At 47.7% G+C, this 26,436-nt stretch overlaps 1 protein-coding gene across 1 annotated transcript in view; it reads right to left on the reverse strand.

Moving 5' to 3' along the window:
* Positions 1-26,436, reverse strand: part of LOC147663457 (E3 ubiquitin-protein ligase TRIM39-like) — a 139,699-nt gene that overhangs the window by 87,783 nt on the left and 25,480 nt on the right. The window contains exon 2 of the mRNA XM_086950438.1: positions 20,711-20,806. Coding sequence (XP_086806564.1) covers positions 20,711-20,806 — 96 coding nt within the window. The remainder of the gene's footprint in view (positions 1-20,710; positions 20,807-26,436) is intronic.

The following is a 26,436-nucleotide window of genomic DNA, read 5'->3' on the forward strand; positions in this document are numbered from 1 at the left end:
CACCATTTACGCCTCCGTCGGTCCAGCTCTGATCATTCAGCGGTTGTCAAGTCAGATGGAGTCCACCCCACCAAGGGCCATCTCTGGGCGAGTGCAATATTGCGACACGTCCTCCTGAGGCGCTCCTGCCGGAACGCGTCACAGTCAGTCTAGACGCAGGCCGCCTGCGTCAAGTCGCAACTCCACTGCCTCCACCACTTTTGATAGGGTACCCGGGCCTCAGGAGAAAAACCAGATAACCGGCCTGGTTGCAGAGAGTCACCCTAGCCAAACGAGCCACCATCCGGCGCGTCACGTAGGCAACAAGCTGAGTCTCAAGGGTTCTTCCCTCGCCGCCTCCAGCCCAGTGAACTCAGCCGACACTCCACGCGTTGCGCCACACTCAGCCGAAAAATGTCCAGCGGCCGATAGCGACAAGTGGACGGGGGGAAGGAGGAGGGGGTGCGCCCCCCATCTACAACTCGCGTTGCCCCCGTACTGGCCCCTCAATTCTTTTGGGGATATGTAGCCTTGAGTGTCAGTGTTTATCGCTACTTTCAACCCCTCTGAAATCCCGGGGAAACTTCACTGTGGGACCCGCGGGTCCCGGCCTGGCATGTCTGTTGTGCCCCACCCCCCTCTCAGTACTCCAAATGACTCCTGGGGCTCTCCGGGCGAGGGTCGGGCCGGACCGGGGTCCCCCAGCTACCGGCCCCCGTTGTTAACGCACTCGGGGCGGCTACTGCAGGTACTCGAGGTCCCGGCTTACCCGGATCTTCAGGCCCCAATTTACCGGACGACGTATCTATGGCTCTGAGCCTCGGAAACGGCTCAAAGTTGGGGTCACAGGCGTCGCTCCCTCGCACGAAGCCAGGAGCCGGGCACAGTCCCAGGATTTTGGACAGGATGATGTGGCGAGGTAGGGAGGTCGGCGGAGCCGGTCTCCTACGCGGCCATCTTGGTCGCTTGCTAGGCTCCTCTAGGTAGCTGAACCTTTAAGAGTCTCTGGGAGCTCAGGAACAACAGATCGGTCAGCTTGGTTGAGGTGCCTGCAAATGCAGGGGAGTGGTTCCTTCACTCCAAGAGAGATTCCTTCGGGTGTCTTGGATGTCCACAGGCCTGGATGAGCACAGGAACAGACAACGGAGAAGACTTGCAGTACGAAGAGACCAGGGGCAGCAGGAGTCTTCCCAGTTGCAGTCTCGGTTCCCAAAGCGAAGTACAACGAAGCCCAAAGTACCCAGACGGTTGACGATGAAGTAATTTCGGATCTGAATCTTGTCGCATGACGAATCTAAGGAACCACCCACAGGTCAGCCCTTAAGTCCACTAAGGAAAGGGTTGGGACGATTCAGGGATCCTTCCCACAGGAGTGGCTGGACAGTGGGGAGGATACTCCCATGTCCTTTGTCCAGTTTCAAGCAGGGCACCCTCACACTTATAACCAAGCACCCTGCCTTCAGGATTGGAAGGCCTGCCTTAGGGGTGACTTATAGGTTTTAAGTGCAGTGACCTCAGATATAAGAAAACTAATATCTGTCGTAAGTGGTGCTAGCACCAGCTTACACAGGCTGTTATGGCAAGCCTATAGTCACAATTCGAGTGGTCTTCCCTGGGTGACACAATACATGCTTCAGCCCATTGGGGGTCCCCTGATGCATATATGCCCTGGGTACCTTGGTAGCATATACTACGGACTTATAATGATGCACCACTAGCCAATTTGTGGTGTACCTAAGTACTCACCATGATCCAATTTAGGGGAAAAAGCACAGAGACTGGGATCCTGATTAGCAGGATCCCAGTCAGACTAGTCAGAAAAACATAATGATACCAGCAAAAAGCGGGGGTAACCATGAAAGCAGATTCTACTTTCCCACACCCTGATTGGTACATGTAATGTACTTGTAAGTCCCTAGTATAGGGTACTACATGTACTCAGGGCCTGTCAATTAAATGCTACTAGTGGGCTGTAGCATCACCCATTAAAGCAGCATTGTAAAACATGTCTCAGGCCTGCCATTGCAGCCTGCAGTGTAGTTTAAATCTGTCATTTCAACGTGGCAAAATAGACCTTTTGCCAGGCCTAAACGTTCCTTTTTAATATTTATTTATTTATTTATTTATTCAAGTTTTGTATAGCACTAGCGGACCCGAGGTTATCAGAGCGCTTCACAGCAAATACAAATAAGCATCAAAGACAGTGTGGAAGGTAAATAAGGGCAGGGAGCATAGGCGGGGAAGTACAAGTCTGCACAGTAACAACATTTGCGCAACCAAGTAATAGTCTCATAGTAACAACATGCGCGCAAATACAGGGCTGAGATCGAGAGCGAGTCATCCGGCTCTGGGATCGTAGAAATAATGGTCTTTCAAAGTCAAATGAGGGGTTCTCGTTACAATCCAGAGCGCTCCAGGAAGAGGGCTTTGTGTAGCATTTTGAATTTCGGGAAGGAGGCAGTCATTCTGATATGGGGAGGGGGTGGAGTTCCATATCTTGGGAGCATTACCCGCAAAGGACTTACTAGAAGTTTTGTGTTTTTGTGATTTCAAAGGAATGAGTAGGAGTGTGTTGGAGCTTCTGAGGTTCCTGCACTGACCGCCCCTTTTGAGTTTGGTGGCCAGATATTCTGGTTTGCCTGTATGCAGGGCTTTGTGTGTGAGGCAAGCTGTACGGAAGCTGGCTCGTTGGTCAATAGGGAGCCATTTTAGATCCTTGAGAGCCGGGGAGATGTGCTTGTATTTCTTTGTTCCCGTGACCATTCTTGCTGCAGCGTTGAGGGTAGGGGTCAGAGATCCCAGGTGAGATTTGGCTGTTCCAGTCAGAGTTGCAATGCCGTAGTCAATTCTGGAGAGCACCAGTGCCTGAGTGGCCTGTTTCAGGTCTTTCGTGGGGAGGAATGGTTTCAGTTTATAGAGAAGTTTCAGGTTAAGGAAAGCACTTTTGGCTGTTTTTTAGATGTGTTCTTTCATGTCCAGTTTGGGGTCAAGAGTGAGCCCTAGGGATTTTACGGAGTTTGTAGGTACAAGAGGAACATTAAGGGCGTTTAAGGCTTTGAGCCATTCTATTATTTGGGGGTTTTCATCTTTATTCGAGATGAGGAGCACTACTGTTTTATCTTCCTTGAGTTTGAGGTGGTTGGATGAGAGCCAATGTTGAACCTCTGTGAGTGTGCCGTTCAGTCTGTGGATGTCTGCGATCGAAGTGGTTTCCAGATAGAGTTGTGTGTCGTCCACGTAGAGGTGGAAGGGGATGTTGGAGTTCCTTAGAATTGATGTGAGGGGCTCCATGTATATGTTGAAAAGTTGTGGTGAGAGTACTGACCCCTGTGGGACTACTCTACTAATGGGGAGGGGGTCCGATTCGAAGCTTTTAATTTTTATTCTTTGTGTGCGGTTGTTGAGAAAGGAGGAGCACAATTTTAGTACCGTCTTTTCCAAACCCGCTCTCTCCTGGAGGACATTGAGTAGCAGGGTATGATCAACTGTGTCAATCGCAGCCAAGAGGTCTAAGAGGATGAGAAGGCTGCATTGGTTGGAGTCGAGCGACATGTGTAGATCATCCAGGACATTTAGGATTGCGGTTTCAGTGCTGCAGCCCTTTCTGAACCCTGATTGGTGTGGGTCGAGTAGATTTGTGTTCTCTAGGTGTTGGGTTAGATGTGACAGCACACATCTTTCCAGAATTTGATAAGAGTGGAAGGTTCCAAACCTCTGAAGTTGTTCATGGGGTCAAGGCAGGGTTTTTTTTTAGGAGTGGCGTGACTTGACCTAGTTTAAGGCAGTCAGGAATGGTGCCCTCGCTCAAAGAACTGTTGATGATCTTGGTTCAAATTGGGGCTAGAGTGAGCTTCAGGTCTTTGGTCAGTCTCTGGGGTAGCTGATCAAGGGAGTGTGACGAGGGTTTAGCGGTGGCTATGAGATTGCTTATTGCTTCAACCTGGATAGGCCGGAAGGACGACCAGCGAATAGCTGCGGTTGCTGGCCTGATGGGGATAGTTGCAGGGGAGGTGGGACTCTGTGTGGGAGGAGGGCCTAGCGCTGAATGATCGATTAATTTTGGCGATTTTTTCGTTGAAAAAGCTAGCAAAGTCGTCACAGTGAGATTTGGACGCCGCCATGCTGGCTGGCACTGGAATGGAGGTTTGGTTCCTGATGATGTTGAAGAGTTCTTTGGGGCGGTTTTTAGCATTGTCTAGAGCAGAACAGAAGAAGGATGATTTTTGCTCTTGATATGATTGTAGTAGATTTTGCGTGCTGCCTTGAGTTGGTCCCGGTTGAGGAAGGTGGGGTTGTTCCTCCAGGTTCTTTCCATGGATCTTGGGTGTCTTCTTTCTTTGTTAATGTCCGTGGAGAACCAAGATCTGGAGGGGATGCTTCTGGTTTTTTTTTGTTTCAGAGATGCCAGCTGATCCAGGGGACAAGCTCCAGGTTGGAATGGTAAAGCGAGGTGAGTTCCGTGGTTGAGAGGAGCTCCGTCGAGTTCAGGAGGAGTGAGCTAAGTCCATCTTCTAGCTTGTCAGGGGGGACTCTTGATATGTTTCTGACCCACTTAGGGGAGGTTTGAGTAGGTGGGAGGGATAGAGCCGAATGGTTGATATGGAAGAGGATGGCGTGATGGTCTGACCAGTCCACCGGGATGATGTGATCAATCGAAATTGCCTTTTTGTCTGCAATGATTGCATCCAGGATCGCTCCTCTATGGTGAGTTTCCTCTGAACAGTGCTGGATCATATCGTAGTCTTGTAGAAGGGTAGTGAGAGATTGGATGAGCGGGTTTTTTGTTTCATTCCATCTTAGGTTGATGTTGCCCAGAATTATTCTTAAGTCGCTATTGAGAGCGGCTTGAGTGATCAGATCCGACAGCTGAGCACCAAATTCGATAGAGTTGCCTGGAGGATGGTAAAGGAGAAGGCATTGAAGTGGGCTGTGGTAGGGCGAGTTGAGGTTGACCGCAAGACATTCAAAGGTGTTATACAGGTAGGAGGGGGCTTCAGTGATGGAGAGGTCGCTTTTGTGGATGATTGCTATTCCGCCACCTTTGTGTACGGGTCTGTCTTTGTGGATAATTGAGAAACCGGGCGGCACCAGCGTGTCCATGATGGGGAGGGATAGAGTGTTTAGCCACGTTTCTGTAATGAAGGCAACATCTAGGTCATGGGAGAGGATGGTTTCGGCTATTTCCTTTGCATGTTTGACGGTGGATCGACTATTGATAAGCATACAGTTAATGGGAGGGTCTTCATTCGGGTTCAAGTTGTCAGGATTAGCTCTGGGTAAGGAGGAGAGATAGGCTGGGCGTCTAGCGACTTTTTAGTGGGACGGGTCTCTCCCCACTCCAGTGATGACTTGAATCAAGGAGACGGGAGAAGGGTATAGGGGTTGTGCTTGGGCTGGCTGGTTAGGAGGGGGTTCGTAGGAAGAGACAAGGGTGCTCACTTCCTAGGGGGAGAGGGAGGGAAAAGTTCTTCTAGGACTGTCAACTCGCGCCTCAGTCCGGGGTGTAGTGAGTGGAGGCCGGGAACCTGGGGGGGCAGGGACCCGATAGGGGGCAGAGAGTCATTCCTAATAGGGGGCGGATGGAGGTGGGGTGGTGCGACGTGAGGGGTGGGCAGCTGGAGTTTCTCTAGGGAGGATAAGGTTTCCTTCAGGCCATAAATCAGGGTAGTGATCTGCGCTTCAAGACAGTCAAGGCAATGCGTCAGCTTGAGTGCTGTGGAGGGGGGGAGGGAGGGTGTAACTGAACCTTGAGTGAGAGGGGCAATGGGGCAAGTCGCTTTTAGGGGGGAGAGTAGGAGTTGGAGGATCAGGTTCCGGTTTAGAGTTCGATTGTGAGAGGACTAGAGAGGGAGCGGGGCTTTGAGGGGAGTTACTGTTAGGGGGATAACAGGAGTGGGAGGATCTGATTCGGGTTTCGAGTTTGGATGTGCGAGGGCTAAAGAGGGAAGAGGGTTTCGGTCCCTTTGGAGGTGATAGTTATCTTCACTAAGGGGGGACAGTATGAGGTAGTGAAGTGGGGGTTGGCGCAGGGGGCTGTGACTCAGAGTTGCTAGGTGGTCTGGGATCACTACGGGCGGGAGACTGAGAACTGGGAGTGCATTGGGAGACGTGGGGTGGAGGGTTGGTAGTCGGATGGGAAGGAGGGGGGGGCAGAGTTCTGGAAGGTTGGGTGAAAAGGGAAGAAGCCGGGGGTTGGAAGGGAGTGGGGGCTGGGGGAGACGTATGACTGGTGTAGTGACTATATTAACTGGACTAAAGTCCTATATACAGAGGCCAAGGCTAGAGTTAGAGTGGGATCACTGATCTCGAGTCAGTATCCGGTACGGCGCGGCACTAGGCAGGGGTGCTCCCTTTCCCCCCTTTTGTTTGCGCTGGCAATGGAGCCTTTTGCAGTGGAGGCCAGACCCGGCCGCTATTATAAGGGGTTGGCCTATAGGGCCAGGCCGCATGTCATTTCGTTATATGCGGATGACTTGTTGATGTTCTTGGCCGATGAGGAGGAGGAGTTGCTGGGGGCAAGACGATTGCTGGAACTGTTCGGGCGGTTGTCGGGTCTGAAGGTTAATTGGCCCAAATCTTGTCTGTACCCGCTGAGACGGGGTGAGCCGTGCCCCATTACGGCGCAGGAACTCCGATGGGAACCTCACTGCCTGCACTACCTCGGCGTCTATATTTACCACACCCCAGCAGATATGCTGGATGGTAACATCACTCGGTGTATTAATGCCTTGAAGGGGTGTATGGATTTCTGGGCTACTCTCCCGCTCTCACTGGCAGGTCGGGTCTCCTTGCTTAAGATGGTGGCACTGCCTAGGCTACTGTATTACTTTAGGACTCTCCCGATTTGGGTGCCGGGCTCAATCTTTCGGCGCCTGAGATCCCTGGTCATAGCGTTTTTGTGGGGCTCGGGTCGGCGGCGAATAGCACTGGATACCCTCTTGCGACCCAAAGATGAGGGAGGCATGGCGGTGCCTGATTTCGAATGCTATTACCTGGCGGCTCAACTGCAGACTTTCACACAGGAGGTCGCGAGGGTGTATCGAGGCCCGGAGCATTCTAGAGATGAGGGGACTCCGCGGCATGTGCTGGCGTATATCACGCTGCATCAAAAGCTATTGCTTAGGCATTTGACGGTGGAAGAGCAGACGTTCCGACTTTGCTGGAACAGGGCGCGCATACGAGCGGGAATCCGCCACATGTATGCTCCGGAGATCCCGCTGGGGATGATCACAGCTCTGCCTCATGGTGGAGAGTGGTCGAGGTTGCTAGGTTGGGAAGAGGCTGGGGTTCAGATGCTAGGCGATTTGTATGAAGACGGCGTATTGCTTCCATTTCAAGAGCTGCAGGAGCGGTTCGACCTTCCACGAGGCGATTATTTATTACATGCGGCGATAACGGGCGCCATGCAGGACCACTGGAGGGAGGGATTGCAGGAACCTGCGACCTCCATGGCGTGTCAATATGCGATGATGGCGGCCGGAACCTTTAAGGCGGTAACCTGTCTGTGTTCCAGAATGTTGCGGGAGGCCTTGCAGCCGCTCACAACTCTAAAAGCTAAGTGGGAACTGGACCTCCAAATGGAGATTCCTGACGCCACTTGGGGTCAACTATTGCGGAGGGCGCGGAAGAGCACGAGGAACGCTAGATTCCAACTCATACATTTTTATATTATTCATCGGGCATACCTCACACCAGGGAAAATACGGCAGTACTTTGGGGTGGAACAAGCGGCCTGTCCTAGGTGCAACACGCTGGGGGCGGATCTGGGACACATGCTGTGGGATTGCCATACCTTGGGGGACTACTGGCAGGAGGTTGGGAGAGCTTTAAATAACGCCACGGATAGGGAGATACATTATACCAAAGCAGTGGGGGTGCTACACTGGTTTCCACACACATCCAAAAATAAGAATACCAGCAGATTCATAGATATGGGGCTGATATTAGCGAAGAGGGAAATTACCAGGAATTGGAAATCGGAAGTGGGGCCCACATACAAGCGCTGGTATGGTGAATGTCTGAGGTGGGCAGCTTGTGAAAGCACTTTACGATACCAGATGGCTAGGAGGACCGATGATGAGAAAGCCATGGAGAGGGCGACAGCATGGGAAATGATGGTACAGGCACTTCGAGATGATAATGATGAGGAGGAAGGAGAGGATGCAGACTCTGAAGCGGCCGACCTCAGTAGCGCACCGAGGAGCACACCTTTAGCGAATGTCTAACTCCTCCTTGCACACACCAGACCTTATCTCTTTTCTAGGATTCTACTATAGCGCTGCCACGGGGGTGGAGGGGGGTTCAGGAAAGTGGGGAGTTGGGGGGGGGTGGTTGTTAGGGGGTGGGGGAGGGGCGAAAATTTAAAAGCAGTCCACATCTTCCTGTATTTCTGGCTATGGACATTGGACAAGGACGCAGGAAAAGGACTCATTATATTTGTTGCTCAGTCTTGTACCTGGAGACGTGGATGGCATGTTAGAGGGGGCGAATTGAATATGTGCCTTACTGCTATGTTACTCAACTATTCACCAATATGTTGTCTGTGCAATTATTTTGGTACTGCAATAAAAACGATGTTACAAAAAAAAAAATGACTGGTGTAGTGACTAAGCGCAGGGGGATGGGTACGTTGAGGTGATGGAAGCATGCTACAAGGGTTTGAAGTTTGTAAGGAGCCACTGGAGGGGGAGGTGACCGACTGGTGAGGGCAGTGAGCAGTAGCCGTCTTTAGTTTAGGGAAGAGGGAGTCGAAGAACTCTAGGTTCTCGTCTTTCGCCTGAATTAGAATGGTGCCATTCGCGAAAATGGTGATGCAGATGTCTCTGGACAGGACTGTTGGTTCAGGCGGGAGATAGTTAGTTTACGGTTGTGTTCTGTGAAGGTGGTTTTGGAGACAGGGAGGAGTGGGTTAAAGATGGTGACCCATAGGTCAGGCCTGATGGTATGGAAAATTAAGTCCATTTTTCTCTGCCCTCTAGATGAGCAGTGGTAGGTGTCCACAATTAGAGTTTCGGGGTGTTGCCTAATTAAATTCTGTTTAAAGCATTTTTTTGCTTTGAAGGAGAGACTGTGTGGGAATGTTATAGCGTAGGTGTTCTGTCCAAGAGGGGACAAGTGGTTGAGTGACGGCCAGGGAAGCGTGTCCAACTGCACGGCCGGAGGCATCCAAGTAAAACTAGTGGGGACGTTGGACCTCAGATGGGGAGGTCTGGAGGTGGGAGTCTAGGAGGGCGGCCGTATGTGTAGGAGGGGGGAATAGGAGAATCGGTCAGGGGGCTTCTCTGCGGGCGAGCCCGGAGCTACAGCAGGAAGAAGCCCTCGGCTTAAATGGGAAGCTTAAATGGTCAGCACAGAGATCGGGAAGCCCCTTTGAGAGGGTGGGAGCTAGGGCTGGGTGACCTGCTCCTGATCTCCCTGGTCGAGTTGACTTATACCTCACTCCTAAGGTAGGCCCTGAATTTCAACAGGGCAGTGTGCATGGTATTTACAAAGTAGGACATGTATGTTAAATGTTTTACATGTCCTGGCAGTGGAATATCTCAAACGTTGTTATCACGGTGTCAAGGCTGGCTCTCCCATAGACTAACACTGGTTTATCTTATTACATTTTAGAAGTGCTAAATTCAGTTTGAGAGCAGTTAGGAAAATATTTTAAGGACTCATTTGAATCGAAATGTAAAAACAACTTTAATGGTAAAGTAAGGATTTCATTTACTACTTTGGAAATTACACTTCTAAAAAGTTGCAATATCCCTGCCTAAACTTTTTGGAAACGTTTTGTGAGTGGCCAGCTAATCCTGGACTGTTGATGCCCGCCCCCCCCCCCCCCCCAAGGAAATGTGTGTTGCTTCTAGTCCTAGGACAAAGATAATTGGTACACAGAGGTGTTGTTGTTCCCATGGCAGAGTGGGCTGGGGGCTGTGCCCTGAAAACAGGGCCCCTGAAGTGACTTCAATGGTCAGTTGACTGACCTTCTGTATGAGCTACAGGGATACATGTTATATTAGGCCTTTCACTGCAGCTGCCCAATGGCAACTTGACCAGGACTTAACACTGCATTTTGGTCTCTGTCTGACACCGTATTTTTTTCAGAAGTGTACTCCTGCGGGAACCCAGTTAGCCTGGTGGATACTTCACCCCGGTTCAGTAAAGGTCTGTACTTGTTCAAACACATAGCTACAAACACCTATGTGACACAAAGGCTGACTGCTTCAACGATATTCGCGTAGAGTATTAGACACCGTTCATTTCTCCAACAAAACAAGATTAGTTGTTTTAAAGGAGTCTATAGAAAACATGTCCAGGCCCTGGGAAATTCGTCAATGACAACAGGAAGGCTTGAGGAGCTGGAACCCGCTAATGCCTCTGCCACTCACATTGCAGCTTCTCCCGATGGTACAGTCTAAAGGATGGATTCAAAGCCATTCAAGGGTATGGTGCCTCCTTTGACATGATGCCAAAGAGAAAGAAGCAAAATACTCAGGATTTACTCCGTCAACATTTTGCATGATGTGAAAATAGTTCTGGATTGGTTTGGCGAGTACTTTTCTAATCCAGCTCCTAATAGCCAAAGCCTCAAAGAATAATAGTTATATGTGTGTTTATGCACTAATACTATGTCAACGCCTTGTCAGGGGATAGTAGGCACTATATATATGCAAATAGCTCATGAATATTGAACTTTGAAATCATTCCCACCCACAGTAATCAAGCTGTATGGTAAGCACTTGCCGTCTTCTCTGCTACATAGTATCTGGAGTATCTTTACTGGACTGGATTTTCAAAACAGCTTAAGAATATTAAACACATTTCCACTTGCATCACCCCTAAGGGTGACCCACTAGGGAAATGGAATACCAGAATTCAACCATTACGTCCTACTGAAATATTCAAAAGACATTATTATGAAATAAAGATTTTAAAAAGCAAGTATCGGGTGGGGCCGGGTGGATGGAAGCTTGTTTTATACATCACAGGATTGCTTTTGGACATTGTGGAGACATGAACCAAGGAATGACGCCTCATGGGGACGGGAATCGGTAAAGAGAAATTAATGAGGATGGGACTTGGCTCTCAAAGATTAGTTAAATATATACGTATAAAATGTACCTGCCACACTCAACTTTGTGTTCATGAGTAATTGATGATTCCTATTGTATAATTCTGAGAATGTCCATGCCGTTTTTGTCATGTTTGTTTAAAATGACAATAAAGATATATTTATTGAAAAAAAAGATTTAAAAAAGGATAAAACATCATAAATGATCATATTCCTGGCTTTATGCATGGACATTTAAAGGTTACATTCCTACCCTGTGCACACTGCACTCTGAAATCTTCTCTTATGCCTCATCTACCAATGTAGCTCTTTCTTTTACAGGAACAGAGCAGCAAAAACGCACTTACACTGAGCTTTTGCTGTTGTTCATAACCCGGTCCTGTAGAAGGCTTCACCTTTAACAATTCAGTAAGGCAGAAATATATGTCACACACCATACGCTGAACCTATATACAATACAAGGCAGTCAGAGCAGGATTGTTTCTACTACTTGGTCTAAAGACTGAATAGGTTGACCGACACATGATGACTGGGTGTCAGATTCCACGAAGCCCAAGCACTGCAGGAACGTAGCATGCACCAGTCCCCTTCCCCAGCCCACAGGACACCCACAGGAATAACTCTATGGGTGCACCGGTAGACCTGAAAAGAGGGTGGTAAGTTGAAAAGACACCAAGTCTTCCACCCTTGTTGGTACCGGGACCCGGCTTCCGTGATCTTTACACTTCTGCACCTAGGTATAAGCAGGACAGAACAATACCATTCATGTACACTGTGCACCAATATATCCAACCCCCTGTGACCACGCTTTACCAAACACACAACCCTGCTCACCTGTGGCACATGCAGGCTCCGCCTTGCAAAGAGATGGAGTACTGTAACTTCAATCACCATGTACTCCTGTTGCTGCTCTAAGAAACTGGGCAGCAGGGGAAGGGGCCGTTTGGCGTAAGGTCCTCGTACCAATAAAGAATAATGAGGGGAAAAAGGTAGGCTTTAATCTGCAGCCTTTACCGAAAAAACCCCGTGATAAAAAGAACAAGGAAGGACTACAAACAGGGAGCCCTCCGTGGCGCTGAACACTCAGCGCGTTCCCAAAACAAACAGCCGCGGAGTGACCCGAAACGTCACTACCGCACACAAAGAGGCGAAGCGCCTTCAAACAGAGACGCGCTCGCGCTTGCAGCGTACCTCAGCACTTCAGCGTATTAGACACGCTGTAGAGAACGGGAGCCCCCGAACCCTCACTAAACGTACACACAAGGTGCTGGAACAAAAAAGACAAGGGGAGACAACAAAAGGAAGGTTTACCTGGATACCTCTAACACTCTAATGACAGACAACACGTAACACGAAAAACGGGTCAAAAAGCAAGGCAGGCAAGGAAACAAAAGGGAAAAGCCTCTACACGAGCCCGTGAGAGGGAAAGGGTCAACTACAAAGGATTAGGGCAGCAGAGAGGAGGCTCTGCTCAGCACGTTTCAGCAACCAACAACCAGGAAGGGAATCCAAACACTGGCAATATCGAGCACTGAGCCAGAGGTAGGACTAGTTTTTGTAGCCCAATCCCCGGTCATGTGATGTAAAAGCATGGTCACAAAGAAAGGACTAGCCTGAATCCTAACAGTACCCCCCCCCAACAATCCTCCCCACCGGTCTAGGCTTGGAGGGATGTGATCTATGGAATAATCTAACCAACCGTGGAGCATGAACCCCCCCTGCCGGCTCCCACGTCCTATCCTCTTTCGTATACCCCTTCCAATCTACCAAGTAGAAAAGACGGCCCCGGACCCGCTTGGAATCAAGTATAGCCTGGACCTCAAATTCCTCTTGGCCATCTACCAGGACCGAGGGAGGGGGTGGCAACACCTGGTCTGTCGGTACATAGGGCTTGAGCAGAGAGGTGTGAAAAACAGGGTGTACACTATACTCCTGAGGTAGCTTGAGCTTCATCGCTACAGGATTGATTACCTGGAGAATGGGATATGGGCCCACAAACCTAGGCTGCAACTTACGAGGTCCGGACAACCTCAAGTTACGGGAAGACAGCCATACCTGATCCCCTACATTGTAAGCTGGGGCAGGGATTCGGTGTTTGTCTGCCTGCTCCTTCATGGCCTCCTTTGCCTCTAACAGGCTCTTTCTGGCCAAAGCCCAGATGTCTCCCAAATGCCTACACACGTCGTCGATGGCTGGCACGCGTCCCGTGGGCTGTATAGCCATCGCCCTCGGATGGTATCCCAAGGAACAATAAAAAGGTGTCATGCCCAAGGCGGAATGCACACTGTTGTTATAGGCGAACTCCGCGATGGGTAGTGCCGTTATCCAATCACAAGACAAGGACGCAATCAGACACCGCAAGTATTGCTCCATCGTCTGATTAGTGCGCTCAGTCTGACCATCCGACTGAGGATGGTACGCCGAGGACAGACTGATCTTGGTCTTCAACACCCCACACAACTCAGTCCAAAAGTGTGAAACGAACTGTGCCCCTTTATCAGATATAATCACCTCCGGCAACCCATGTAAACGCACAATTGATGACATGAACACCACCGCCATCTCCTTTGCGGTGGGAAGTTTGGGAAATGGTATGAAGTGGGCCATCTTGGTGAATAAATCTACCACCACCAACACGGCGGTGAAGCCTGCGGCGGTAGGTAGATCGGTTACAAAATCCATGCTCAAAGAATGCCACGGACCAGGTGGAACCGGCAAAGGCTGTAACAGTCCTGAGGGTTTACAATGCGAAGGTTTACTAGTCGCACACACCGGACATGCACCGACATACCCCTGAACATCCCTTGACATGGACTCCCACCAAAACCACCTCATACACAAGTCCTTGGTCTTTCTCACTCCTGGATGTGCTGCCAGAGCGGAGGAATGACACCACTCCAACACCTCTTCCCTCAACCCAGGGGGAATAAACAACCTGTCCTCCTTATACAACAGTCCGTCTTGTAACACCACCAGGGGTAGGACTAACCAAGGGGCCAGATCCAATTGACTTAATCGGTCTTTCACTAGAGCAGGAAAATCATCCCCTGTCACTGCCCCTATTATTCTCTCACTGGCGATCATAGCCCTACTCGTACATGACGTACCTTCATCTCTTGCCTCCACATGTATTCGGGAAAGCGCATCAGATTTCACCTGTTGAGCTGCAGGTCTATATGTTATAATGAAGTCATATTCATTAAAGAATAGAACCCATCTCATCTGACGTGGTGTTAATGCCCTGGCTGAACGAAAGAATTCAAGATTCTTATGGTCAGTGTAGATGGTAATCACGTGACGAGCACCCCACAAGTAATGCCGCCATTCCTCAAACGCCAGTTTCACCGCCAGAAGTTCTCTCTCTGCCACCGTATAATTGCGTTCGGCTGGCAGTAAAGTTTTGGAAAAGAACGCAATCGGATGCATATGACCTGTGGCCTCATCTCTTTGTGACAATACACCTCCTACAGCACACAAGGAAGCATCTGTTTCTACGTAATACGGCAGGGCAGGATCTGGATGCACCAACACCGGGGCAGACACAAATTGTTTAAGCAACATACGAAAGGCGTCTTCAGTCTCACTGGTCCACTCAAAAGGGACACCCTTTCTCAAGAGGCGAGTCATTGGGGCCACTATATCAGAGAAATGCAGGATAAATCGCCGATAAAAATTAGCGAATCCAAGAAGCACCTGTATCTGTTTCACATTCGTAGGCACTGGCCAGGTCTCAATAGCCTGAATCTTTTTGGGATCCATACGAATGCCTGCAGCAGAGATGACAAACCCCAAGAACTCCACTTCAGAAGCTCCAAACTGACACTTCTCCAACTTAGCGTACAACTGATGTTCCTGTAACGTCTGCAATACTTGCAACACATGCTCAGTATGATCAAGCCCTTTCTCTGAATAAATGAGGATGTCATCCAAATACACTATAACGGTTTGGTCCAGATATCTACCAAGAACTTCATTTATGAAGAATTGAAACGCCGCCGGCGCATTGCACAACCCGAAGGGCATTACGGTGTATTCAAATAATCCATACTTAGTTTTAAAAGCCGTCTTCCACTCATCCCCTGGCCGAACCCTTATGAGATGGTATGCGCCCCGCAAGTCCAGCTTCGTGAAGATTTTAGCCTTGCGGAGCTGGTCCAGTAACACGGAGATGAGCGGAAGAGGGTATCTGTTCTTTACTGTGGCAGAGTTCAATGTGCGATAATCCACACACGCCCTCAAAGACCCTTCCTTCTTAGGTATAAAAAAGATTGCCGATGACACAGGCGAGGAAGAAGGACGTATGTAACCCATTGACAACATCTCATCTATATATGTCTTCAGATGGACCTCCTCAGGTTCAGAGAGAGCATAAACCCTGCTGCATGGTAAAGGGGCCCCTGGTATTAGGTCGATCTTACAATCATAAGACCTGTGTGGAGGGAGGCCTTGGGCACATCCTTTATCGAACACATCTTTATAGGCGGAATACTGTGGAGGAATCCTACCCGTTTCCGTCACCGCACAGGACAAGGGATCAATCTGCTCTGCCGCCACGACATAACAATTCTTTAAACAGTGAACCGAATCCAATGTAACCAGTCTCTGCACCCAGTCGATCCTGGGGTTATGTGTTTGTAACCACGGGACTCCCAGTACCACGCCGAATGAAGGTGCGTCAATTAAATCAAAGACCACGGATTCTACATGCCCGTTATCACACAATAACCCTAGAGGTTCCGTCTGTCGGGTGATACACCCCGACGTCAACTCAGTCCCATCGATGGCTCTCACGGGCTCTGGTTGTTCCTTTAAATGACACGGAACCATCAGCTTATCTGCCATCGAGATGTCCATGAAGTTCCCAGTGGCCCCGGAATCAAGCAATACCGACACCGGGACTCGGTTCTGTGCTGATAACAACAAGTGAGCAGTAATCACAAAATGTCTGGGAGCCTGATCTATCGCCCCTACCACTTCATACTGTGCCTTTCTTTCCCTATCAGCTTTTTGCTCCACTTGTATGCATGCCACCTTTTTCCCAAACCCCACACCAGAGGGCTTCACTGGACAGTCGCGTGCAAAGTGTCCCCCCTGCCCGCAGTACAGACACAAATTCTTCTCTCTCCTTCTTTTCTTTTCCTCTGGAGTCAAAGGACCCCGTACTCCACCAATCTCCATAGGCTCAGGAATGGTCTTACTCTCCCCTGCCGGCTTCACCTCAGGTTTCATATAACCATCCCGTGAATACTGCAACCGACTACGTTCTCCTCGCCTTTCCGTCACCCTGTGATTCAATTTCACCACCAAATCGATGAAAGCCGCACAATCCTCAGGCGGATCCACCACCTGTGACACAATGTCCTTCAACTCCTCGCATAACCCCTGATAGAATAGCGATGTTCTCTTCTCGGTGGGCCAATGCGTCTCAGACACCAATCGGTTGAAGTTGGCTATATAAGACAACAGGTCCTGCCTGCCCTGCCGTAACTTCAACAATTCTGCGTCACTAGCCTGCATGAACGCGTGTTTGGCGAATAGGCTACGCATCAACTCTTTGAACTCCAGATAATTGTACAACACACGGTCATTGTTTTCTACTAGTGGGATAGCCCATTGGGCCGCGTTGCCAGCCAGGTACGACAATATGAACGCAACCTTTGCGGAATCATCAGGAAAGGCATTTGTTCTACACATGAAGTGAAGCTGGCATTGGTTCATAAAAGTACCAAATTTCTCGCTCTCTCCTGAGAATCTCTCTGGGGGGGCTAAGGGTACTGCTACAGGGGTTGAAACTGTCACTGCTATGGGTGAACTGCTGCTTGCAGTACCTGCTCCTGCTCCTGCTGCTGCTGAGTACTGAAAAGTGGCCGGCTGGATCACGGGACTAGGTCCCCTATGCTGTGACTGTTCTCTAGCCCTTACCGCCACTAACTCCTGTTTCAGCCCCACATTCTCCTGTTGTAACTCTTGCACTTGTGCCTGTAGGGTGTGTACCGCCCCCATAATATCCTGCATTGAGGGCCCTCCCGTACCCCCACCCTCGTCATCCATGCTCGTCCGGGCAGTGCTATATTAACGTGGGCTCGATATTCTGTCAGATTCCACGAAGCCCAAGCACTGCAGGAACGTAGCATGCACCAGTCCCCTTCCCCAGCCCACAGGACACCCACAGGAATAACTCTATGGGTGCACCGGTAGACCTGAAAAGAGGGTGGTAAGTTGAAAAGACACCAAGTCTTCCACCCTTGTTGGTACCGGGACCCGGCTTCCGTGATCTTTACACTTCTGCACCTAGGTATAAGCAGGACAGAACAATACCATTCATGTACACTGTGCACCAATATATCCAACCCCCTGTGACCACGCTTTACCAAACACACAACCCTGCTCACCTGTGGCACATGCAGGCTCCGCCTTGCAAAGAGATGGAGTACTGTAACTTCAATCACCATGTACTCCTGTTGCTGCTCTAAGAAACTGGGCAGCAGGGGAAGGGGCCGTTTGGCGTAAGGTCCTCGTACCAATAAAGAATAATGAGGGGAAAAAGGTAGGCTTTAATCTGCAGCCTTTACCGAAAAAACCCCGTGATAAAAAGAACAAGGAAGGACTACAAACAGGGAGCCCTCCGTGGCGCTGAACACTCAGCGCGTTCCCAAAACAAACAGCCGCGGAGTGACCCGAAACGTCACTACCGCACACAAAGAGGCGAAGCGCCTTCAAACAGAGACGCGCTCGCGCTTGCAGCGTACCTTAGCACTTCAGCGTATTAGACACGCTGTAGAGAACGGGAGCCCCCGAACCCTCACTAAACGTACACACAAGGTGCTGGAACAAAAAAGACAAGGGGAGACAACAAAAGGAAGGTTTACCTGGATACCTCTAACACTCTAATGACAGACAACACGTAACACGAAAAACGGGTCAAAAAGCAAGGCAGGCAAGGAAACAAAAGGGAAAAGCCTCTACACGAGCCCGTGAGAGGGAAAGGGTCAACTACAAAGGATTAGGGCAGCAGAGAGGAGGCTCTGCTCAGCACGTTTCAGCAACCAACAACCAGGAAGGGAATCCAAACACTGGCAATATCGAGCACTGAGCCAGAGGTAGGACTAGTTTTTGTAGCCCAATCCCCGGTCATGTGATGTAAAAGCATGGTCACAAAGAAAGGACTAGCCCGAATCCTAACACTGGGGGTAAGTGTCTAACTTCCACACAGTACAGTTCTACGCTTCTTCCAGTCAAGTGGTCGCAAGCACCTATATGACTGACAAAGGCTTCAACCATATTCACGCTGAGTATTAGGCACTGTGGACATAGAATGGTCACTTGTTTAAAGTAGATACCTAAACATTGTGCCAGAATTCTAACTGATGTTATAAGGGAGACACTTTTTTGTATAGAAGGACACTTGACTTTGGTGACCCAGTTTTAGTATTTAAGTTTTTAATGGTTTTAACCATTTGGTCTAAAAATATTTACTATATCTCCCTATACACTATTTACCATTGATGTACGGTTTCTATTTTATCTACCCTAAGCACAAGCACTCTAACGGTAGAAAAGTATTTAATTTTAGATAAGAAATCCCAGTGAGAGTTTCATGATTTGGTTTTTGGAAATGTGTTTTAAACTGATGTTGTATGTATCGTTTTCTCTGTAAATACTTTGATGTATTCGTTTTATTAATATGTTTTATGACCATATATTTGTCGAATAAACAACTACTACTGAAAAACGTCCAAACTTGTAAGTAACTTTTCACAAATTGTATACATGATAACTAATATGAGCAGATAGCTGATGAATCTCGAATGCCTAACAATAGTACACAAGATAATTAGAAATATTTTTCGGTGAAAGAGCAGGTGACATGGAAAAAAGACCTGGGGGGGGTTACTGTTCCTATAGGAGCAGAGGAAGAGGGTAGGTGCACCGCACGAGGAGCCCTGCACCCCACATAGAGTGAACGTCCCCTGCCTCTACCAGAAGGCTTGGTTACCCATCTTCACATGGGACAATATCTATACACAGACCATACAGGTAGCACCCACGTATGGGGAACCTAGCATGTTGATATTTAGTGGGGAAAATATTTCACCATTTCCTTTGGTCCTGAAGAAGCGCTGCGGACCCTGCATAGACCAGAGAGGCACGAAACATGTTGACCCACATTAAATCACACTAACTACTTTGGCCCATCATTAACCTTTGAAGTAGCACTCACAAGCTTTCAACCTGACAGGGGAGTTTACAGAATAAAGATGCCTAGTCAGTTCTACTTCACTACCACCATACTTCACACATCACCCCACTTTGGACACCCTTGCACTCCCGACAACCGAATTAACAAGATCTCCTCCAAAGTGACCTTTTGGGTGACCCGTAGGGCATTGCAGCACCGGCACAATGTAAAGCACTCGCCCGATAATGACGCAGGACATCCCCAGGGATGTTTGAGGGCAAAAATAAATGGTTTTGTTGACTGTCCGGCCTATGGTTTGTCCGCACCTTTCCTATAGTAACAGTGACCTCCCAGGTCTTGAACTGATTACTATTTTGAGTACAGGTACTGGACCTTCATCAGCTCCAAGTCCCCTTCTTTTTTTGATACCGACATGGAAATATGCCCGGACTGCTTACCTTTGGAAATAGAAAAGAGGGTAACTTCTGCATCTGGGATTTATGACTGGCCACCTGCCTTCGCTAAAACCTATGGGTGGATTTACACCAAAGGAGGATAAAACTGCCTTTTAAAATCCTGGAGGTCACGAACCATAATGAAGGGAGGGGGAGGGGGCGGGGGAAGCTGGAGGAATGCAGAATGCCCGAATGACCACGGTCAAATTACACTCGCAGGAAAATCCACCAAATCCAAGGAGGGAACTGGATACTGCACGAGACACCCTGTTAAGATTCCTTAAAACAGGGATCTCAAATGCTTAGCTCAGGAGGTAAGCAGCTCTATATAGTGCAGCCCAGCTCAGTAAGTAAAACAGAAGGTTTAGCCACTTTATGAGAGGTAACTATTTATAGGTGAGTATAATTGTATTTACATTCTAAACTCCACATCTATTTATTTTTCAGATATATGTAGACGTGGAGTAAAGAATAGTACATCTATACTTACTTACACCTACATAATTGAATGTGATTGCATTAGTCAATATCCTGGCTATAATATTTTGTTATGACGGGTGATCACTACTAGTAATCCTGCAAGGTGTTGCCACTGTAATGATAATATTTGATGTGGTTGCAATTAGCGGTTCAGGACTATTTTCATTGATCAGAAGTAGCTCTCATTATAGAAAAGGAAGGAGGCCCCTGCCTTAACATGTAGTGATGCACTTTAATACTATCCTAGTTACCATCAGCCTTGGACTGGGGTCACCTCCCCCAAGAAGACATCAAAGCACAAATCGGGGACACAGTTGATCACCTTTACACAACATCCAAAGAAAACCTCTGAAAAACCCTGCAGACTTAAAGGGACTTTATGCCTTTATATTCTTGGACGCTGCAGGTGAAAGTTTCAAAGTACAGTCAGGAAAACCCTAATCCAGGTATGGCCAACCCCTGATAAGAATTCTGTGGTCTTGATGGAAACTAGTAAAGTGAGACAATGCTTAGAGTGCTTGCTCCTTCCTACTGATATATCAGTTCCTGTTCTCTTACCTCCAGTTCTGTCACTTTCGTCTCTTCGTTGCGATGCACCTCAAGAATATCCTCCAGCTTTTTCTTCAATCCGTCAAGATAACTCTGAAACTTCTCCTAAAAGGAGAAAGTCCACACGTTCAAACCCATAAACATATTAAGCAACTATCCTTCAGAGGTTGAGATACATACTTTATATAATTATATTGGTCTTTTAATAAAATTGTTTGTTACTGCCAAACGCACATGAAGATGCCTCTCTCAGAGGGAATGCTAGAAGGGCAGTAACTCCTATGGCAGGTTATCTGGACAGTACATCTGAAAACATTTTATCAGGGCAGTCATTCTGTAATCCATAGTCTCTGGGCAAACACTTCTCATGGCATGTTCTTCTCTGCAAGGGACTACTGATATTCACCAGAAACGTTTTTCGTTTTTTTGATAACCGACATGCTTAGATGCCATATTGGGATGATTTTATATTTCTAGCATAAGAAAGTTGGTGATGGGCTTTTATATCAGGCACATGATTTATCATGACAGGTATGGGCATTGGGACGAGAATTTCTATGATTGGCATGTTCTTCACACCGTGGTTATGATTATTGGTCTATTACCCCTATCCCCCGTACCGTCAATAGTGGAGCCCCCATGACAGGGCCCACCTGCCTATCACCAAGGCCTTCCTACAGTTAGACTAGGAACTTCCCTCTTCTACACTAGGGTGTGACATCACGAATGCTTGAAAACTCCCCCTTCTCACATAACTGCCACCATATTCCCATCCACAATGCCATCCACACTTTCAACTTCTTCGATGCACAGTTCGATACCTCCACAACATCCCCCTTCAGTTTTACACCCATAGTTGATAGTTAGTAGTTCCACATGGGTAGCTACAACTCCGATGACAGTTAAATGGGAATACACACAAAGAGGAGTTGACATGATAACACTGGGACAGATGACGTAAGAGCGGACTATGCATGCATGCCCAGCGGAAGTAGACCCGGTTAGTGCGAATAAAGCTGCCGGTGAAACACACACCAGTGGGAGGGCTCCGCGTAGGCAGTTTCTTCAGCGTCTGGGTCTATATCGTGGCTGTGATGCAGGGAAAAATATGAATGATACTACCTATAATCAGTTTTGCCCCCAATGGTAGTGATGAACTGATACATAATAACGATGTAAGATGTCAAGGTGTCATTTATAATGTAAAATCCCAATAAAAAATCTTTTTTAAACCAAAGGCATTCCGATGCACGGGTTAGGTAGTAAAGGGTCTATGATGCTATGCATGCTTTATAGCAAAGGAATTGTGAGGATTGACATGTTCTCAGATATACCATTTTTGATGATGGGCAAGGGTAGCCGATGGAGCATTTATGACGAGACGCATGTTGTGATATCCTGTGGTAACTATTTAGCAATCTCTGGATTTATGATTATCTTCTCCAGCACATGATTTCTGATGATGGGTTGCTCTTTTTACATTCTTTGTCTTTTAAAATGCTTCACTGATTTGCAGTGGGTGATTTCTGCCTTTCCATTCCCCTCATGGCTGACATTTAGGGGTGATGCTGAACTTTCCACAATCCTTTTTCGATGTTAGGCAGACTCTCACTAGTCTTACCCAGGAGGCATGTTAATCTGCTTCATCACCTTCCCCTCTCCCTTTCTTGCTTCCCGCTTTTATCACACTATTTTACCTGATCACTTATTTTTGTAGGATTCATTCGCTGGTGTATAGTTATTTATGCTCTCCATTCCTTCCTCTACTTAGCTTTAGCTTGCTAGTCATCTTGTTCACTAGGGTCACACATGGTATGCCCACACGTTGGTCCCAGGCTCAGTGTGCAACTGGATTCAAGCTACTCTAGCTGATAAGGGGTGAAACCCCGAAACAGTTCCCAGGATGCTTGTTTCCGGTCCATGGAGGACCTGGCTTGGCAGTTCGGGCTGGACAGTTCCCATGGGGCACAGGCTCGACTGATTTGCATATGACCAAGTCTAAACTGGGGTTGCATGGTGAGCAAAACAATGATGGATTTAACCCGGATCTCTTGACTGGGGGGAGGGGGGGGGGGGAGGTGTTTTGATTTGTTCTGCATTCCGTCCATCAATTGTGTCTTTTGCTTCCTTTTCTAAGGCATAGATGCAGATGTGGACATGGTGACCTCAGTATGGCATAAACGGGTTTCTAAGCAACTTCCAGATGTCCTCTTCTGCCTACACAGATCAAAATGTTTATTGGAACCCAGTTCAAAACCATGGTGAGCTGTGTTTTCATATCTCAATCCAGTATCACAGCAATACGATCAGCCATTTTAACCTGCTAAGTCAAACTGCAAATTCAGCTCCAGGCTGGCTGCGCAATAAGGGGCAGATAGCAGCAACTAAAGCAGTGGTTGTGTCGTGGTTTTACTTCTCTCTCTTTCCCTTCTATTCCACATCCTTGTGCCCTGCCCTTTTCTTTCCTTTCTATCCCTGTTGCTGGACTGCATCCCTGCATTCCATGTGTCATTGCTTGACACAGAATGCTCCGTTTTCTGTGGCTGCATCCTTGGAGGTTAGCTGATGCCTGGGCTGATGGTCCTTTACATGTACTTCTGAATAAACCAAGTTAAAGCCTTCAGTGTGCCCCTTGGACTTCTTTACAGGTTCCCTGTGTACGTGTATTTATTTATTCATTTGTAGAGCGCATGGTTACACCACCGGTGTATTCCCACACTGAGACAGAACTCTGAGAAGATGTGGCTGCCAGATGCATGACCCACGGATCATGCAGCCATTCTGACAATTATCCTTTATTTATATTATTATTTTATTTATTGAACTTTTAAGGCGCACAGCTACCCACAAAGGGTTTCCAGGCGCCAAGGGATAGATTAAAAGAAAGAGAACAAACACAAATCACTGCCGAAAGAGCCATGTCTTGAGTCCTTGACGGAAGCAGAGATAGATAGTTTCAGTTTTTAAAACAGAGGGCAGGGTATTCCAAATCTTAGGGCATAAGTGGGAGAATGAGTGACCGCCCATTTTCACCAGCTTAAATCTAGGAATTACAAAATCACCTTTGCAGGAAGATCTAAGAGAATGAGTGGGGTGATAAGCATGAATAAGTTCCTGTAGATATAGAGGGGCCGTACCCTGTTTGATCTTAAATAAATATCCTTGTTCAGATTTCACAAACAGACAGGTTTTTAGCTGCCTACGAAATCTGCTTTCGCATGGCTCTACTCTTAGCTCCATCGGTAGGCTGTTCTACATTTTGCTGGTACCTGAAAGAGTGTTCCTTCATTTTTGCTCTAAATATTCTCGGTACAGTCACCAGAGCTTTCTCCAACAATCTTAAACTATGCCTTGGGGTGTATTTGGTAATTAGCGGTTGGTGATATCTTGGGCCTTTCTTTAATAGGATGTGGTGGCAGAGCACCTTGCCTTGAACGTGACTCTCTTTTCCACTGGCAGCCAGTGAAGAGCTGTCAGGGCTTTCTTTGTGTTTCATCTTCGCGGAAGGCCAAGTACCAGACGAGCCGCTGCATTCTGTACCCGTTCCTGTAGTCCAATTGGGAAGTTATTACTGCATGTACTGTGGTTTTCCAGGCATTAGATGGTAAGAGATCCAGGACTTTCTGCAGAATTTTCATGGCCCCATATCATTTACCCGCTACCTTCCGAATTTGGCTCTCAAATGTCAACTCAGACTCAAACCAGACTACGAGGTTTCTTACTTCTGCTTTTGGGGTGGGTAATTGGCCTAGTGATTCAGGCCATCATGCGGATGACCATATGAATGGCATCTTGCCTGCAACCAGTACCTCAGTTTTATTCCCATTTAGCTTGAGGCAGTGATTCGACATTCAGTCTGCTACCTCTTCTAAACATTCGGAGAAGCGAATGGCAGCTTGGTCCTTGTTCTGTGATAGCATCACAATTAGCTGCGTGTCGTTTGCATAGGAAACAATCAACACCTTATGTTTCTCCTCTCGCTCTGCCAGTGGTTCCACATAAATGTTGAATAGAGTGGGGCTTAAAATTTAGTCCTGTGGAACATCCTGGGGCAAGGGAATACTCTCAAATAGATAGGTTTGCTGTGCGACTTGGAAGCTCAGTTCTGAAAGGAACAATGTCATCCAGCTCAGGGCGCTACGTCTGATGCCACACGTCTCTAACCTATGGAGGAGCAGTTTGTGGGAGACAGTATCAAATGCCGTACTGAGATCAAGCAGAATCAGTGCGGCCGTTTGTCCTTCGTCTGCATATTTTCTCAGTGTTTCTGTGGCCATGAGTAGTGCTGACTCTGTGGAGTGAGCCATTCTAAAACCTGATTGGGAGGGATGCAATAAACCGTTCTTGTTTATATGGTCTACCAGTTGTTTATTTGTTACTTTCTCTGCAATCTTAGCCACAATCATTAACAGTGAGATAGGGCGTAGATTTTCTAATATAGTTTGTTCTAATGTTGGTTTCTTTTAAGTGGCTTGACAATGGCCTGTTTCCATTTAGTGGGGACCACACCATTTTGAAAGGAGAATAGAATGAGCTCCGAGATATATGGCATAATCGTGATTGCTCCCTCCATTACAATTTTAGGTCGGACTGGGTCTAACGGGGAACCGGATTTTATCCCTTTTGCTATGGCTGCAAGTTCATCTAGTTCCTGGATCTTGAATTCATCCAGCGTCACCCCTACAAAGTTCGTCTGACTTCCGCAGGACAGGCCGATTCCTTGTTGCGCTTCTACCGGGAAGGTGTCATATATCTTAATCACTTTATTTGCAAAGAATTCTGCCACCTTGTTACAGCTCTCAACAGAGGTGGTTGTGTTATCTCTAGTTTCATGTGTTTCTGAGGGATTTTAATATGGCGAACATTTCTTTGGAGAAATTGCTAGCCCTTTCAATTCTTTCCATTTAAAATGTACATCTGCATTTCTTAATTAATGTGTGATATTGTTATAATTCCTTTTTATAGTTTTCTTTGGTGCTAAAACAATAATCCTTTCCCCATACTCGTTCAAGCCTTTTACATTTCTTCTTGGCCATTGTCAGTTCCTCATTGAACTAAGGTGCAGTTTATTTTTGGGGATCCTGGTGCTCCAAGGTGCTGTCTTATCTAAGTGCCTCTGTAATCCATGTTTCCAGTTGGCTATTGGCTAGGTTAATGTCTTTATCTAGTATAATTTGTTTTTTCAACAGCGCCTGGGTAAAAGAGGTGGAGTTAAAATTATTCCACTTCCTAGTAGTGTGTTCCTTGGTCTGTTGTTCTAGCCTCTTTCTGTGGGAGGGCACTGTAAACTGGATTAGATAATGATCTGACCAAGGAATTGGCCATGGTGTGTCAACCTCTGTCTCCGTAATATTTGAGAAGATGGGATCTAAAATGTATCCCCCTTGGTGTGTTTGTGTCCCTACTTTTTGTGCTAAGTTCAGTGCCAGTAGGTTCTTGCATATTGTACTAGCTTCTTGGTTCTGTTTGTTATCGAAGTGTATGTTTAGGTCACCTAGCACCAGAACATTTTTATAACGGAGAGCTGGGTGTACTACTTTCTCCTCCAGGCTTGTCATAAATTGTGATACTGGACCTGGCGGGTGGTAAATTAGGAAGCCAGCTATGGTGTTATCTTCTGTTGCTGCTAGGGCAAATAAGAACGCCTCACAGTTTTCTAGGTCTGCTTTTTTTATCTCACACTTCATTGTGGATTTGTAGATTATAGCAATATCGCCGCCTATTTGACCCTCTCG

The sequence above is a fragment of the Lissotriton vulgaris genome, unplaced genomic scaffold (genome assembly GCF_964263255.1).
Source record: "Lissotriton vulgaris unplaced genomic scaffold, aLisVul1.2 SCAFFOLD_1378, whole genome shotgun sequence".
NCBI lineage: Eukaryota > Metazoa > Chordata > Amphibia > Caudata > Salamandridae > Lissotriton > Lissotriton vulgaris.